General features: G+C 42.8%; 1 protein-coding gene across 1 annotated transcript in view; it reads left to right on the top strand.

Moving 5' to 3' along the window:
• The first annotated feature begins 880 nt into the window (after positions 1-880).
• XYLT1 (xylosyltransferase 1) overlaps positions 881-18,081 on the top strand; it is a 232,411-nt gene continuing 215,210 nt past the window's right edge. Inside the window, exon 1 of the mRNA XM_036741727.1 lies at positions 881-916. Within this exon, the coding sequence (XP_036597622.1) occupies positions 914-916 (3 nt within the window). The 5' untranslated portion in view covers positions 881-913. The remainder of the gene's footprint in view (positions 917-18,081) is intronic.

The following is an 18,081-nucleotide window of genomic DNA, read 5'->3' as shown; positions in this document are numbered from 1 at the left end:
CCCTTCATTCCCTTTTTGCATTAGATTAAACTTTGATAACAGATAGTAAGGAGGAATGCATCTGAAGACTTGGTTTTGAATTCGAAGTCTGTTGCTTAATGTATATGTATGACCTTGGCCATGTCACTTGTCTTCTCTGTTTCCTCATCTGTAAGAGGAGAGGGAGGGAGTTGGATTAAATTATCTCCAAGGACCCTCCAGCTCTAAATCCTATGATTCCAGATACTTAAATCAGGCAAACAAAGGGTTAACCACCACCAGGCCAGGTCCTTTCAGGTACTGATGGTGGGGTGAAAAACACTGTTGTATTTCCCAGGCTTATCTTCTCCTTCAAGGAGGATTTAAGGATAAAGACAGGGAAATAAAACCAACCCCCACAAAAAAAAAGTTTTTTAAAACCTTTCTTCTCACTTTTAGAAGGTTAAGAAATTGAAAAAAAAAATTAAATCCTGGGTAGTAGGCAGCCGGCTAATTGCAGAAGCATCCAGGACACAGGGAGAAGCGCGTTTTGATCTAAATTAAGCTGCAGTCCTCAACCATTCAAAGGAAGGGAGTATAAAAGGAAGGACTTAATCAAGTAATAACCTCCCCTTGCAGGGGTTCTGTCCTCCTGACTTCTTCTGGAGCCTGCAAGGTCTGATTATCAAATAATTACTGGCATTACCAGATAACACGGCAGAGAGTGATAATTAATACGGGAGTAGAGGGGGAGGGCCCCAACCTGGCTTTAATGATCTTGCTTTGACAGCACTGTTCCAAGTGATCAATGGCTAGAGGCTGAAGTAAAAGCAACTGCTGTCCAGAGGCGGACTGCCTCGGCTGGAAGAGCCGGACGTGGGGGTTGCCTCTGGCTGGCTCAGTTGCCGTCGAAGTCTCGAGCAACACGGTCAGCAGTCACGTATACTGAGTGCTTATGGTGAGACTTGCACGTGATAAGTACATGTGTGCATTTATGGAGGGAATATCATGAAACGTGGAACTATTTCCAAAATACTGATCCTCGGGTTCAGTGCCCTGCCACCCTAAACCTTAGAGATCACAAATTTAGTCCCCAAAGTCACTAAGTCTAACCTCCCTCATCTTACGGATGAGGAAAAGGAGGCAGCAGTCAATCAGCAGACATTTGTTAAATGCCTACTCTGCACCTGGCACAAGTGGCAGGATGCTAAGCACCAAGAGATTTAATTTGATTATAGTCACACAGCTCATGGCTGAGGCAGGATTTGAACCCAGGCCTTCCTGACTACAAGTACAGTCCCCTATCCACTACATCAGAAGCATCAAACTCTTGCCTATGAGCAGCAAAACTCCCCCATAGGGCATAAACCAGATTAAAATGTAATTAGAAAATGTTTAACAAAATGAAAATGCAACATAAGTAATATTCATTTGTGGTTTTCTAAGTCAATATGTAGCCAGCAGAGATCTGTGGATTCTTCCATACTGCCTCGCAGGTCAGATGGATTTCTATTTTCTTCTGTGAAGTGAATCATTCCTTGCAAAATTGGCTTCCAAAGAGAATGCTTGTAACACGCTTCACCTTTGACGGCATTATGGGGCATATTCTCTGTACTTCACTAGGCCACCTCCATTCTGGGGACCATACTTTAAGAATGACCTAGACAACCTGGAGCTCATCCAAAACAGTGGAACAAGAATAGCGTGGTTAGAGAACCAGCTGTTTCAGGAACAATTGAAGAAAAGGCGGAGGTTTTTCCCCAAAAAATAAAGATTTGGAGGAGCATGAGAACTGTCTCTAAGTCTTTCAAGGTCTGCTCAGGGAAAAAGAGGTTAGGCTTGTTCTTCTTGGTCCCGAGACCTGGGAAAGGCCAAGGTCACCCATTGCATTCTGGGTCACCACCGGGCATCTTGACTTTTGTCCTGCCCCTTTTTGTCTTTGATGACTCTGGAGTGGACAGGGATGCTGATGACTTTGTGCAGCTCTGCCTCACTTCAATCCAGTTCATGCGCGAGTCATGACACCATCCTTGTGAGCTCATTGGTCCTCTTTAAGAATGAAGGGTGAACAATAACAACGACCCAGACAGCCATCTCAATGGTCAGTTCCTGCCTGCTATAGAACAAGCCCTTGGGCCCTTAGCCTGTGAAGGGTTTTGTTAGAGAAGATAGTACTTTACCACAAGAATTTCTGAGGGCCCCATGCAAGGACTAGAAATAGTTAGAAGGGGCATGAGTGCAAACAAAGACATTTTGGAGATATGTGTCATGTGCCCACTTGGGCTGCTTTCCCATTTTCAGGCCGTGTTCGAGGTGACGTTTTGTTATTGATCTGCTGAAAGTCATCATTTGTTAATATATTTTCTTTTTCTTCTCTTTCTTCTTATTGGCCCAGATCTCTCAGAACTGAGGGATACAACAGGGGAGATACAGATCAGGACTGGGACACTTAATGTTAACCAGAGGCTTCGTTTGGCTCTGTGAGATCTATGTTGACCATCTATGTTGAGAGTGGTGGTGTAGGACTGAGATCTTTGAAGTGAAGTTGGTTGAAGCTGTTAGTGGAATTGGTGAACATGTATTTCCCATGTGAATCTTGAGGTTTTACATGGCAGGTACTGAGCTTCTCAGAGAAAAATTTAACCTCTGCAAAGAGTCCAGCCTGCCTACAGTACCTTGGTTCAAAGTGTCAGAGCTGCTTTTACCTTCGGTAGTTCACAGAAGGAGCCATCTAGTGGTATTGGGAATATTTTTGAGAAATAAGAATGAATAACTGTGATACAAAGGAACTCAATATTATGAATCAGCGCATCTATCCAGACATAGTCATGGTCATTGGTCTTGAAGCTGTCAGACTCCCAAAGTCTGGGTAATTTACTTTAGACTGATCCCAGAACAAGGCTCTTTTCTTGCCTTTCCCTTTAGCCCTCCTGTCATAGAAGGAATAGTCTCCCTGGCCCTGGATGGGCATATTGTAGTCTAGATGAAGCTATTTCCCCAGGCTCCAAAAGGAGACGAAAGAAACATTTGAAGAGTAGCGTGTGTGTGTGTGTGTGGGGGGGGGGGTGTTAATGTTAAACCTCCCACATCCAGATATTTGCCAGGTTCTGTCATTCTTCTCAATTTCTCTGGAATCTCTTCTATCCAATTAATCAACAAGTATTTATTAAGTACCCACCATGTGCCAGGCACTATGCCAAGTGCCAGAGAAATAAAGACAAACATAAAGTAGTTCTTGCCCTCATGAATCTTGCATTCTTTTGGGGTAGACAGCAGGCACACATATAGATATATGTTGCTGTTTCGTTTCAGCAGTGTGTGACTCTTCATGACCCCATTTAGGGTTTTCTCAGCTGAAGCGGTTTGCCCTTTCCTTCTCCGGCTCATTTTACAGATGGGGAAACGGAGGCAAACAGAGTTAAGTGAATTAGCCCAAGTCACACAGCTAGTAAGCATCTGAGGCCAGATTTGAACTCATGAAGATGTCTAGGCCTGGCATTCTATCCACTGCACTATCATATCTAAACAAAATAAATAAATAAATAAAATAAATAAAATATACTGAAATTTTTTTCTTTTTTTAAATTTATTTAATATATTTAGTTTTCAGCATTGATTTTCACAAAAGTTTGAATTACAAATTTTTTCCCCTTTTCTACCCCCCCCACTCCAAAATGGCGTATATTCTGGTTGCCCCATTCCCTGGTCAGCCCTCCCATCTGTCACGCCACTCCCCTCCCATCCCCCTTTCCCTTCTTCTTTTATAGGGCAAGATAAATTTCTATGCCATATTGCCTGTGTATCTTATTTCCTAGTTGCATGCAAAAACTTTTTTTTGTTGTTGTTGTTTTTGAATGTGTTTTTAAAACTTTGAGTTCCAAATGCTCTCCCCTCTTCCCTCCCCACACACCCTCCCTAAGAAGGCAAGCAATTCAACATAGGCCACATGCGTATCATTATGTAAAACCCTTCCACAATACTCATGTTGTGAAAGATTATCTATGTTTGGCTCCTTCCTAACCTATCCCCTTTTATTGAATTTTCTCCCTTGACCCTGTCCCTTTTCAAAAGTGTTTGTTTTTGATTACCTCCTCCCCCTGTCTGCCCTCCCTTCTATGATCCCCCCTTTTTTATCTTCTTCCTCCTTCTTTCCTGTGGGGTAAGACACCCAATTGAGTCTATATGGTATTCCCTCCTCAGGTCAAATCTGATGAGAGCAAGATTTACTCATTCCCCCTCACCTGCCTCCTCTTCCCTTCCTACAGAACCACTTTTTCTTGCCACTTTTATGCGAAATAATTTACCCCATTCTATCTCTCCCTTTCTCCCTATCTCAATATATTCCTCTCTTATCCCTTAAATTGATTTTATTTTTTTAGATATCATCCCTTCATATTCAACTCACCCTGCGCCCTTTGTGTGTGTGTGTGTGTGTATACACCTACATATATACATACATACACACACACACACATATATATATGCATATTCCTTTCAGCTACTATGATATTGAGGTCTCATAAATCATACACATCATCTTTCTATGTAGGAATGTAAACAAAACAGTTCAACTTTAGTAAGTCCCTTATGATGTCTCTTTCTTGTTTACCTATTCATGCTTCTCTTGATTGTTGTGTTTGAAAGTCAGATTTTCTATTCAGCTCTGGTCTTTTCACTGAGAAAGCTTGAAAGTCCTCTGTTTTATTCAAAATCCATATTTTGCCTTGGAGCATGATACTCAGTTTTGCTGGGTAGGTGATTCTTGGTTTTAATCCTAGCTCCATTGACCTCCGGAATATTCCAAGCCCTTTGATCCCTTAATGTAGAAGCTGCTAGATCCTGTGTTATCCTGCTTGTTTTTCCACAATATTCAAATTGTTTCTTTCTGGCTGCTTGCAGTATTTTCTCCTTGACCTGGGAGCTCTGGAATTTGGCGACAATCTTCCTAGGAGTTTTCCTTTTGGGATCTATTTGAGGAGGCAGTCAGTGGATTCTTTCAATTTCTATTTTACCCTCTGGCTCTAGAATATCAGGGGAGTTTTCCTTGATAATTTCTTGAAAGATGATATCTAGGCTCCTTTTTTGATCATGGCTTTCAGGTAGTCCAATAATTTTAAAATTATCTCTCCTGCATCTATTTTCTAGGTCAGTGGTTTTTCCAATGAGATATTTGACATTGTCTTCCATTTTTTCATTCCTTTGGTTCTGTTTTATAATATCTTGATTTCTCATAAAGTCGCTAGCTTCCACTTGCTCTAATCTGATTTTTAAGGTAGTAGTTTCTTCAGTGGTCTTTTGGACCTCCTTTTCCATTTGGCTAATTCTGCCTTTCAAGGCATTTTTCTCCTCATGGCTTTTTGGAGCTCTTTTGCCATTTGAGTTAGTCTATTTTTTAAAGTGTTGTTTGCTTCAATATTTTTTTCAGTATTTTTTTGGGTCTCCTTTAGCATGTCACTGACTTGTTTTTCATGGTTTTCTTGCATCATTCTCATTTCTCGTCCCAATTTTTCCTCTACTTCTCTAACTTGCTTTTCCAACTCCTTTTTGAGCTCTTCCATGGCCTGAGATCAGTTCATGTTTTTCTTGGAGGCTTTTGTTGTAGGCTCTATGACTTTGTTGACTTCTTCTGGCTGGATGTTTTGGTCTTCTTTGTCACCAAAGAAAGATTCCAAAGTCTGAGACTGAATGTGGGTGCATTTTCGCTGCCTGGCCATGTTCACAGCCAACTTACTTGACTCTTGAGTTTTTCGTCAGGGTATGAGTGCTTGTAGAGCAAAGAGTACTTTGTTCCAAGCTTGAGGGGATGTGCCATTGATTTCAAAGCTATTTCTGCATAGTTAGCTCTGCCTCCCCAGCACTCCTCCTTCCTCAAGAACCACCAACCCGGACCTGATGCAAATCTTCACCAGGCTCTTCACTCCTGCTCTGATCAGCCACTTAATTCCTCCCACCATGTGGGCCTGGGGCCGGAAGTAACTGCAGCTGTAGTTCTGTAGCTGCATCTCCCCTGCTGCCCCTGGGGCAGTGGCCGAACCCGAACTCTGTCCCCCGCAGCTTTCCCCACTAACCTTCTCTGTTGTCTTCGGTGTTTGTGGGTTGAGAAGTCTGGTAACTGCCACAGCTCACTGATTCAGGCTGCTAGGGCCTATTCTGCCCGGCTCCTTGTCTGGCTGGTCCTGCTGCCTCCCATGCTGAGCTCTGCTCACCTCCACTCTGTGCGGGATAGACCTCATCCAGCGACCATCCAGGCTGTCCTGGGCTGGATCCCTGCTTCCCTCTTCTATTTTGTGGGTTCTGCAGTTCTAGAATTTGTTCAGAGCCAGTTTTTATAGGTTTTTGGAGGGTCGTGGTGGGGAGCTCACGCACGTCCCTGCTTTCCAGCCACCATCTCGGCTCCACCCCAGGAAGTCTCCTACTGAAATATTTAAATGCATCTGTGATCCCACTGATTTGGATGTTCCTTCCAGTGATGGAGACCGCATGCCCTCCCTTCTTATGTAGCTCTTGTCCATGGCCCCCCAATAAGTTTGCCCCAGGGAGTGCCCTTAACATGCTAGAAGGCTTCCTTGATTTCTTCTGACCATTTGAGGGTATCAGTGGAGTCATCAGGCTGTTTAACTGTCCTCCCGTAGCCTCACTACATTACCAGCTCATCTTTCTACCAGAAATCTTATGGCATATTTTATTCCAGTTTTTCTTTAAATTTCCTCTCTGGTTGTATGTCAGAGGCTGTTCTCCCCCAGGATGCACTTCTCTGTCACCCTCTGGGGGATGTTCATTTTTAGTTCTTTAGCAGCTATTACGTCTCATGCCCTGCCAACCTACCACACCACCAGCAGAATATAGGTATAGAGAGAAGGACTGGGATTTTGGACAGTTTGGTGGCACATTGGATGGAGCAGAGCCCTGGAATCAGAAAGACCTGAGTTCAAATCTGTGCTCGGACACTTACTAGCTGTGTGACCCTGGGCAAGTCACTTCACCTCAGCACTGCCTCAGTTTCCTCATCTGTAAAATGAACATGATCATAGCACCTCCCTCCCAGGGTTGTTGTGAGGACAAATGAGACAATATTTGTAAAATGTTTAACATAGGACCTGGCGCATAGTAGGTGCCATATACATGTTAGCTGTTATTATTAATTATGCAGCTAGTAGGTCTTAGGGCTGGATCCTAAGCCCTTCTGAGCTCAGCCCTCCATCAACTCTTCTATGACTGTTGGTGCAAACAGATAAAAACAAGGTCATGGGGGAGGAGGGGAAAGGAGCTGGGCTGGGGTATGGGAGGATCAGAAAAGATCTCTCCCAGGAGGCAGCATTTGAACTGAACTTTGAAAGACACTAGGGATTCCAAGAGGTAGGGGTGAAGAGGAAGCACTTTCAGGATTTGGAGGATCACATATACACAGGCGTGGGGGTGGGAGTGTGAGGAGCCGTTAGAAGGCCAGGTGGGTAGCCTGAAGAGTTTGTGGAAGGGAGGGATGCCTAAGAACACCAGAAACTAGGTTGGAGCTAGAACGTGAATGACTTTGAATGCCCTTCCTGCATTATTCCCATAATAAACTATGCTTTCATGCCCAGACTATTAGCGTAGCGTTTTAATTGTCCCCCTCAATACATTGTACACATAACTGCTGGACTAACCTTCCTAAAGCACCTGCTTGATCATGCACAGCTCCTGGCACATAAATGCCTGTTGATTGATTAGTGAAATTCCACTGCTCAGAAATATTTAGTACTCCTCTTCTTTCTACAGCTGAAGTCTAAATTGGCATTCGTGACCATCTAGAATGTGGCCCCAACCTTCTTTTCCAGTCTTATCTTCTAATGTTCTTCCATGAATTTATTCTCCAAAGCAGTCCACCCACCTCTCTCTAGATCCATACTTTTTATCTGACTGTTCGATAACTTGTCTCACTCCAGTCCTCCTGTGGCTGTTGAAGTAATACCCGTCCTTCAAGTCCTAGCTCAAATGCTACTTCCTCTTCGAAGCCTTTGTCCAGTAACTCAGTCAAAAGTGCCACCTCCCTCCTGTGAATTCCTAAAGTACTTTGTTGTCACCATTCATATGACATTTACCATATTCGCATATTTGTCATTGTTGTGGTTCAGTTGTTTGTCCAACTTTCATGGACCCCATGGACTGTGGCATACCAGGCCTTTCTGTCCTCCAATACGTCCCAAAGTCTGTCCAAACTCGTGTTCGTCACTTCCACAACAGCATCTATTCATCTCAGCTTCTGCCATTCCTTTTGCCTTTTGCCTTCAATCTTTCCCAGCATCAGGGTCTTTTCCAGGGAGTCCCATCATCTCATTATGTGGCCAAATTATTTAAGCTACAACTTCAGTATTTGAGCTTTCAGTGAATCGACTAAATTAATTTCTTTAAGTTTTGACTGATTTGACCTCCTTGCTCTCCAAGGGACTTTCAAAAGTCTTCTCTAGCACCACAATTTGAAAGCATCAACTCTGCAGTGCTCCACTTAATCCTTATGTGGTTGTGCTTTGTCTTCCTTCTTGAAGCGGACCATGACACGACTTGCAATTGAATTTGGTTTGAGGGAGGGAGGGATGGGCAAAGTCACCAGCCTCACTTCCTCCTTCAGAGACATCTGAATCAGAGATCTAGAGTGAATTGGGTTTAAGCCTTGGTCTTTGAGAAAGAAATCTAGCCAGCAAACCCCAAGTTAACTAGGTAAGTTCAGCCTCCCCAATTTTCCTTCTTTTGGGCAGAACACCTCTCAGGTAAGGGCATGATATCCCATGTGAGGAGAGGCCAGTTTCATCTGGGTCCCTAATTGGGCAACTCAGGCTACTTATAGGCTGTGGTTTGTCCTTCGTTCTTGAAGAGGACCATGACAGCAGGGAGATGATGGCATGACTTGCAGTTGAATTGCATTTGAGTGACAGAGAGCTGTACAAAGTCACCCTAGCCTCACTTTCTCCTCCAGAGCCATCTGGGTCCAGTGGCCAGATATAGATAGATCAGGATCACTGGAGATGGCCCAGAATGCAGTGGGAGAACTTGGTCTTTTTAAGTTAAGGTTTTTTCAGGTTCTCACTTTGAGTGAGACAGTGCCCTCACAGACATACGTTGCTACTGGAAAAACCATAGTTTCGACTAAAAAGGCCTTTGTCTGCAAGGTGGTGTCTGCTTTTTAATATGCTGTCTCTGTTTACCATAGCTTTCCTTTCAAGGAGCAAGTGTTTTTTATTGGTAACTTGTGTGGCATACGTTGCCTGCTATCCTGGATACATGTATACATTCTTGAGTCCATACTAGGTTGTAAGTACCTTAAGGGGAGTCATATTAACAATAGCATCTGTTGAATGACTTCCTAAGGCCCCTCCCGCCCCCAGCTCTATTTATTTCTTAACCGTTGCCTACCTTATTTTACAACTACCTGCATTTTAAATGGTGGCTCTCACCTACAGGTGAGATCCTTGTTTTCCTCTAGAGTGTGAACCCATTGAATCTGTGCTATAGGGAAGTATACTTGAAAAGTGAACTTATATAAGCTTCGTATTTTAAAAACCAAATTTCAGAAATGTGTTTGGGTTTTTATATTAGTATTTGCTTTTTGGAGACTGAGTTTCATTGTCTAATGTAGTCACACTTCTTAAGTATGGAAGGTACCTGCTTAACTTTTTGAGTTTCAAGAAGTTAGGGGTATGTGTATTATATGGTTTACCCAGCTCTCTCCTTTCATATGTTGTGTTCTGGGGCCTTATTTCATTCTATGCCTATCGATAGACAACTCTCATCCTTTGACCTTTCTTGCCAAATGCTTTAATTAAGTTTGATTGAGTGCCAGGTCAGATTACTAGGCCATGGTCAGAAACATGAACGTTGGGCTCTGGACCAAGTCAGATGGGTCAAGTTGGACATAAGCCCAGAAAACAAGAGCTCTATCAGAGTGTAGAGTCAGGAGGGGCACCACAGTCTAGGCTTAAAGAATAGGAGCCTAGAAACAGACCACCAGGAGGGAAGTCCTGAAGGTCATGAATACCTGGACACATTTAATAAGGTCTTCTCCAGCTGGCTTAATTGTTGTTTACTTGTCTTCAGTTATGTCTGACTCTTCATGACCCCATCTGGGGTTTTCTTGGCAAAGGTACTGGAAACTGAGGCAAAAAGGGATAAATGATTTGCCCAGGGTCACATAACTGGTAAGTGTCTGAGGTAGGATATGAACCCAGGTCTTCCTGACTCCAGGCCTGGCGTTGTATCCATTGTGTTACCCAGCTGCCCCAACCTGACTCAGACTCGCACATTAATCTCTGCATGTTCTGCCTGCTCCTTTCCCCGTAACGTCCTTCTAACAACTCTGACTTGCTGTAGTAAGTCTTATTATTATATCCAGTCTCGTTTGCCGCCCTTCCTCCCCTGAAAACAAACACATTCATGCTCTTACACTCACCTCTGCCCCTCATCCCACGTCTGAAACTTTGCTTTCTTGGCGCTTCTTGCCATGTCCTCCTTTCATTGTTGTTAGCCTAGTCCTAGGGCAGCTAGATGGTACAGTGGATAGAGTGCTGGGCCTAAAGTCAGGAAGACTTATCTTCAGGAGCCTAAATTCAGCCGTAGACACTTTCTAGCTATGTGACCCTGGGTGAGTCACTCAACCCTGTTTGCCTCAGTTTCCTCATCTGTAAAATGAACTGGAGAAGGAAATGGCAAACCACTCTTCCATCTTTGGCAAGAAAAAACCCCAAATGGGGTCGTGAAGAGTCAGACATGACTGAACAATGGTTTACTCCAAGTCATCTTAAACTTGGGCTACCCAAGGCTTTTGCCTCAGCCAGATACAAGGGCATTTATTCTAGTTCTGAATCTCCCAGAGAAATACTTGCCCCATAGATGAGTTTAGACCGTGAGCCCCCTAGCAGGCAGGGCTAGGTTAGTCCAAAGCGCTTTGTCTGCCAAATGAGATGCTCCTATTTGAAGCTGAAAATTAGTGTTTTGTTGGATGTAATTTTACACTTGGGAGCTGGGCAGTGTTAAGGGACTGCAAGAACTGAACGAGTCTGGAGGCTGGGAGCACACAGTCCATGAAAAATAACACATAAGCGACAGACGAAGAAATGTGAAAATGATTTTCCCAAAAGGACAGATATCGACAGCCCAGCTGCCTGAGCAAGTTCATTTGGAAATAAATGTTCCCTGTGACCACACTGAGGTGCATCGAACTGAAATCAACAAATATTTATGAAATGCCTTCTGTATGCAAGGACTAAACTTAGAGACCTCAGCCTGTTTAGGTGTTTTGCCCAATAAAAACTATACGCAGCACCGTACTACTAGAACAGCAGGCCAAGGAAAACTCACTCATAAAGAAGATTTAAGACGAGACAGTCGTGTATTCATTTGTACCTTTGCATATTAAATATAATTTATAGGCAGCAGCTGTGAAACCTTCACCACAGATATTGTGTGGTATGTACTAGGCATCTTTTACCTCTCTTTCCCCCACCCCAACATATCAAGCTTTCTGACAGCACAAATTAATTGTGTTTTGCTTGTTTATTTATCTACAGAGGTCTGTCATTATTTATGTTCTCTGCCCCTGGAGCATTTACACCTTAGCACAGACTAATTTTTTTTTTTTATCTATAATGAGTTACATCCTAGTATTCACTACCTACTTGCATGTGGGGTGGGGGGTGTAGGGGACAGCCAACTAGCAGAGGCAGAAGATGGGTTAGCCTGGTTGTGTTGAGAAGCAGGAGCCCAATTTGTCTCTCTGTGTGCCCAAGTGGATGATGACTAAGAGTATAAAAACAGAGATCGGAAGCCAGAACCATAACGAGAGGGGGACTTTGCCCCACTGGGTTCTACTTGCCTCACTAGAAGGCAGAGTGTTGGGATTTCCTCTGGTTGGTGATCTGGTAATCCACAACTCAAGATCACCCTACGTCTAAATATGCTATGATCCTGTTCTCTAATATGCTTGGCTCAGGGGCCCATTGACATGGTTCTCTCCTTCCCTCTCCCCCAAATACCAGTAGAGCCTTGACTGTACATACAGTCTGTATATTCCCTGACCTCAACTGTAAAAATTCCTAGTTGTACCTTTGGGGCTGAGGTGACAATGTTCTAAAGAGCTCAAGACATGGTAGAAGGGAAGAAGGAAGGGAGAGAGGGAGGGAGGAAGGAAGGAATGAAGGAAGGAAGGAAGGAATAAAAGGGAGAAGAAAGGAAGGAAGGAATAGGCAGGCTAAACGGGGGAAAATGTGTCTGGTATAATGTTGTTTGTCATAACTTGGAAAATTTGTGGCCAGAGGATAGGCACTAAGAAAGTATTCCCAGGTAAGAAAGGTAGGTCTTCTTTCCAAATTATTCTTCACACAATTGCCAAAGGCATAGTCCCAAAGCACTGATCTGACCATGTCACTCTCCTGTTCAGTAAACTCCGGTGGCTCCCTATTGCCTCTGGGATCGTCAGTTAAACTCCCATTTGGCATTTAAAGCCCTTCATGACCTGGCTCCAACCTAGCTTTTTAGCCTCATTGTATTCCACGATTCCCCTTCACCTGTCCTTTGGTCTAGCTAAATTTGTCTTTTTCACCTAAATCAGTCCTCCTCACAGCTAGCCCTCTGATCTCCCATCTCCGTCCCTTTACGTGGGTTGTCTCTGTTGTCTGGAGTCTGCTTTCTCCTCACCTCTGCTGCTCAGACTATTTAGTAACCTTAACAACCTAGCCCACGAGGTTTTCACTGGTTTCCCAAGCTGCTGATGTTCCCCTTCACTCCACTTAAAAAAAAAAACGCCTCCAACATTTATTTTTTCTATACTTACGTGTGTATGTTATTTCCCCAGATAAAATCTAGCCTCCTGTTTCCTGTTGGCCTTATTTATTTCTGGCACCTAGCACAGTGCCTGACACACGTTTTCTGGTAGGTAGATTATGTGATTTCCACATCTCCCTGCTGCCCTTTCATATATCGTGGCCTAGGTCCCCGCTTCATTCCATGCATCTCAATGGACAACTCCTTTCTTAGGCCCTTCTTGCCAGACCGTAGGCCCAAAGGAGGTGAAGTGTGGCGAGGTCACAAAGTCCAATTAGCAGCAAATTGAGAACTAGAACCCAAGTCTCCTGAATGTTCTTTTCAGTACTTAACTTCTCTCAGCCTCGGTTCTCACCCATAAAATGAAAGGGTGGCGATAACTGATCCTTCATCATCCTCCCTTCCCTAAGATTCCAGGATTCTCTTGACATCTCATGGCCAACATTATTTAAGACTATCTTATCTCAATACTAAAAATCACAATGATAATAGCTAGAATTTATACGGCGCCCATTGCGTGCCAGACAATGTGTTAAGTGTTTCACATACGTTATATCGCTGATCCTCGCAACAACCCTGTGAGATAGGTACTATTCTTCTCTACCATTTTCGGTTGAAGAAACTAAGGTGAAGTGACTTGCCCAAGGTCACATAGCTAGTAAGCGTCTGAGACTGGTTTTGAACTCAAGTCTTCCTAATTAAATACTCACTGATCAGGTAAAAAATAAGAATCAATCTTTTCTGTTCCTTAGTATGTTTTCACTGTTGAATTTCTGTCTTTCAATATCTGTTCCTCCTTTAGCCAACAGACTTACCTCCTTTTCCTCCTGTCATTTTCCCTGCCCCCACCGCATTCCTATTTCCAAACAAAATTTCTGTTCTTTATGTGGAAAGACTAAATTCACCACCCTAATTTGCCTCCTTCCCTCCCCCCCCCTAATTCTTTCTTGGAGTAATCCTGGAGCTCTCTCAAATCACCACTTTGACCCTCTAGCCTACTTTCTTCCAAGCTTGTTCTTATCAGTATACCGTTTTTCTGTTTGGGGTCGTTTCAGCTTTAAAGTTGACTGTTATTCCTTGAAGTGACAGTCATGATCGTACTGTCCCAGTGAGTTGGGACAAAGATGTGAGATTCAGGCAGTGCCCTCTTGTGCACCTGACACTGGAGGTATTGAAAAGTTTTTAATGAAAAGAGACAGATCCCTTTCCCCTCCCCCACCTCATTCCTAGGTATTCTGGCCCAAAGTGTGAAGTGAGGGAATGTTCCAATTACAGGCAAACCGTGTTCCTAAGTGTATTTAAAAGGAAACTAACCTTCGGGATATTTTTTGAAGGCAGTAAACAGTGGCTTCCCTATAGAATTACCACCTATACACAAGGACTGTTTACTGTCAAATAGAGATTGAGTTTGCTGTTATTGACAGGGCCTCTTTCTCCTCTCTCTCCCTTTCTTTTAACTTTTTCTAAAAAATATATCACAAGGCTAGTTATTAAAGACTGTGGCTGAGACAGGCAGCTGGGGTTAACTCAGCTAGGGTAGATGGCAGAGTACTCAGGGAACAAGGAGTTGTCATTATAACCTTGCTTGGTTGCTAGAGATGAGCTATTGCCCAAGCAGTTGGGGCTTTTCTCCTAAAGGGCCACTATTAGTAGCATCAGATGTATAGGGAGCAATTGTCCTGCTATTCTAACCTTTGTGTACCCTCAGAGATAACTAGTTAGACCATTTATCCAGGGTGGGGTCAGCAGCGTGCAAAGATGTGGAGCAGTCTGGGAGAGCAAGGCATTGCAACAGCATTTTGATGTCACTTGGCAAAAATGCTACCAGGGAATTCCACCGCGAAAGGAGGTGGTTAATAGCCAAAGAATATATAATGTTGACCAGTATAATGGGAGGCTCATGGTGATTTGACACTAGCCTATCACCCTTCTATAGAGGCCAATACATAGAAAAGTAGTCTGTAAAAAAAAGCAATTAAGAAATAGTCTCTAAACCAAATGCCAGTGGTACTGTTGAGGAACTCAATTGAAATGGCTTGCAGACTCATAGCTGGTAAGTAGCTGAATCATGAGGCCAGATCCACGATGTAATTTCTCAAGCTAGAGCCCCAAAGTGGTTTGGGGATGGCAACAATCAGTCTTTTGGGTGGTTCCACTCGTCAGTCCCTTCCCAAATGTTAGCCAAGCCTGACACTTTCAGAGCATCTGCTAGCTGACAAAAGGAGGTTTACTTAGCGAGACAGACCTTGAGAACACAAACCAGGTATTCAGTGGGGATACAGCATGATTTAGTTGAGCATACCTTCCCTGTCTGTGTTGCCCCTGGTGGCAAACCAGTGAGGAGACATCCAGAGCAGCTGTTCTTAACTGATTTTGTGTCTTGGGCCCCTTTGGCTATCCAGTGAAGCTTATGGCCCCCTCCTCAAAATGATGTCTTTAAATGCATGAAATAAAATAGAGTGGATACTAAAGAAACCCATTACATAGAAATGAAGATATGGAGTTTTTTTTTTCCTTCCCTCCCAAGTTCTCTAAAGTCAATCCGCAGACCTCTTGCAGTCACTTCCAAGATTCTATAACAGGGATTTTTTAAAAATCATCGTTCTCAGAATTCTTTTCTCCTTTCAAGGATCGGTTCAGGCGTCACCTTCCTTGATCTCTCTACTTGTTAGTGTTTCTGTTCTTCCTTAGATGACTTCACATTCACTTGTTGGCAGGTAGGTTGTATCCTTCATTTCAGCTTCTCGCAGGCAGACGTTAGCTTGGCCTTAGTTTCCTGGTGTTTAGACAGTATCGTGCATGTGTATATAGTCCTTTAAGGCTTTAAAAAGCACTCCACATATACTTGTATTTGATAGTTCTATATCAGCCTATATTTCTATTTTAGAAGATATATTAATTTGATCCTCACAACAACTTGCACGTGTTGCCCCCATTTTACAAATGAGGACACGAAGGCACAGTGACTTGCCCAGGGTAACTAGTGTCTGCTAGTAAGTGTCCGAAGTGGAATTTGAACTCATGTCTTCCTGATTCTAGGTCCAGCACTCTGTTCACTGTGCTACTTGTGGCCTCGCCTCTTCACATCCCTTATTAAAGGAAATCAACCTAGCAACAAAGTGGATTCCATTTCTTATCAGTTGAAAAATGGAAAAAAAAATATGGGCTGTGAATATATTGGAAGATTATGCCATAAGGAATTGGAATATGAATGATTCAGGGAGACACAGAAAGATTTGCATGAATTAATGTGGACTAGAATAAACAGAACCAGAAAAAAAACAATATGTAAAATAAGTACAACATAAAAGAAAAGAACAAGAAAACATAAAACTGAATACTGTGTAATTATAAAGACCAAATTTGACTCTAGAGAAGTGACGAAGTAATGCCGACTTTATTGAAAAGGTGGAGTACTGTAGGTGTGAAGTGTGGCTTGTTCACTTAAGGATTTTAGTCAATGAATGTCAAGTTTTGCTTAACTGTTTTTTTTCTTTATTATTAACAGTTCACTGTGAGGGGAAGGGATACGTAGGGAAATACTCTTATATAACCCAAAAGCATCAATAAAGCTTTCAAAAGGAATGAATTATGCCAGTCTATTCCCTGACTCTGGCTTCTTGCCCCTCTGCACAGGGAGCTTACACCCAGAAGCTCCAGAGCAGACTTAGAAGGTGTACTCTAGAATTAGTAAATCCAAATGCAGTCTAACCATATGTAGGGATTTAGGGAAATGAGGACCTGAGAATCTGATCATGCTTGTAAAGCTTATGGCTCATCTGTCTCCTTTGCAGACTCAGTATTCTATGATTTCTTAGTTTTTAGAGGACCTCCCCAGGACTCACTTTGGGGTATCTCATCTGTGAGCCTTCTAAATCTGCACTTGTCACGGAGAGCAAATTTCAGGTGACAAAATAAATAAATAATTCAAATGTTTATTAGTCACTTATGGAGTGCTGACCATGCTTCAGTAATACAACATGACATAAGAGTCTTTGCCCCCTAGGACCTTGACATCTTGGCGAGAAGGTCAGGCACCACCCTCAAAGAAAGGTAGCTAGCAATAGAAAGCATCACGTGGCAAATGGCAAATAAAGTTAGAGATAAAGTTCCCTCTTCCACTCCTTCCATACTCAGTTACTCATTAAGTCTTGCCAGTTCTGCCATAGCATCATTTCTTGTATCCAGGCCGTTTTTCCCACTCAATGCTAACATCCTTGTTCAGGCTTTCCTCACTTTATTACCATAACCCACTAACTGATCTTCCTGATTTAGGCTTCTTCCTATCCAAGCCATCCTTCAGAAAACTGTATTCCTAAGACACAGGTCAGTGCATGTCAATTCCCTCAGTGGTTCCTTCTTATCTCTAGGGAAAAACAACACAACAAACCACCTTGGCATTTAAAGGTTTTCCCAATATGACTCTCGCTTACCTCTCCATACTTTTAGATTGCGCCCCTTCACCACTCTGTTTCAGTCAGACTGTCCAACTTACCATTCCCAAACTGGATATGACATCCCTTTCTCAGTTTCTTTGCAAAAGCTGGCCCTTGTGCCTGAAATGTACTACTTCCTTTCCTCTGCCCTTTGGAATTCCTGAGTATTCTTCAAGACTTTGCTCAGGCTTGGCCTTTCCTTGATCCTTTCCAGTCCCTAGCACTGTCACTCTCCCAGAATTATCTTTAATGGATTGATCTGTGTGCTCTGGTAGAATATAAGCTTCCTGTCTTTGAATCTGTAGCACTTAGCATAGCCCCTCACACATGGTAGGCTTGTTGAATTAGATTGGATTCCACGAGTTCAGAAGTCAGCATTGCTTCTCTCTCTCATATCCTTAATGTCTTTTTTGAAGAGAGGTGCTAAGCAGATAGAGGCATGGATTAATTTGATGTCAAGAAAACTTGAGTTCAAATCTCACTTCAGATGCTTACCAGCTGGGTGACCTTGAGCTACCTCTTTCAAACTCATCTGTAAAATTAAGTGGCTTGAGCTCGATTTCTATAATACCTTTCAGTTCTAAATTTGTGACCCTATTATAACTTAATGGAAAGTGTTTGAGGAGGTCTATAAATGAATTTACTATGAGTACTCTAACTTTAAAAGTCTGCATTTCATCCTTTCCTAATGTCAAAAATCTCTACTAATATCTGTTCTCCAAATTCAGATTTTTACACTCAGAAGTTTATCCATGCCAGGAAATGGGATGTTTTAATTTACTCAGCATTTTTTGCATACAAGTACGTGAATAAAGGATATATATGTACATGTGTGTATGTGATTATTATTCCCTATTTTTAACCATTCAGAATACAATCAAATATATAACCTTTTATT

This window comes from Trichosurus vulpecula, chromosome 1 (assembly GCF_011100635.1).
Source record: "Trichosurus vulpecula isolate mTriVul1 chromosome 1, mTriVul1.pri, whole genome shotgun sequence".
Taxonomy (NCBI): Eukaryota; Metazoa; Chordata; class Mammalia; order Diprotodontia; family Phalangeridae; genus Trichosurus; species Trichosurus vulpecula.
Note: the sequence above shows the minus strand (reverse complement) of the source record. Positions and strands in the feature narration are given on the sequence as shown.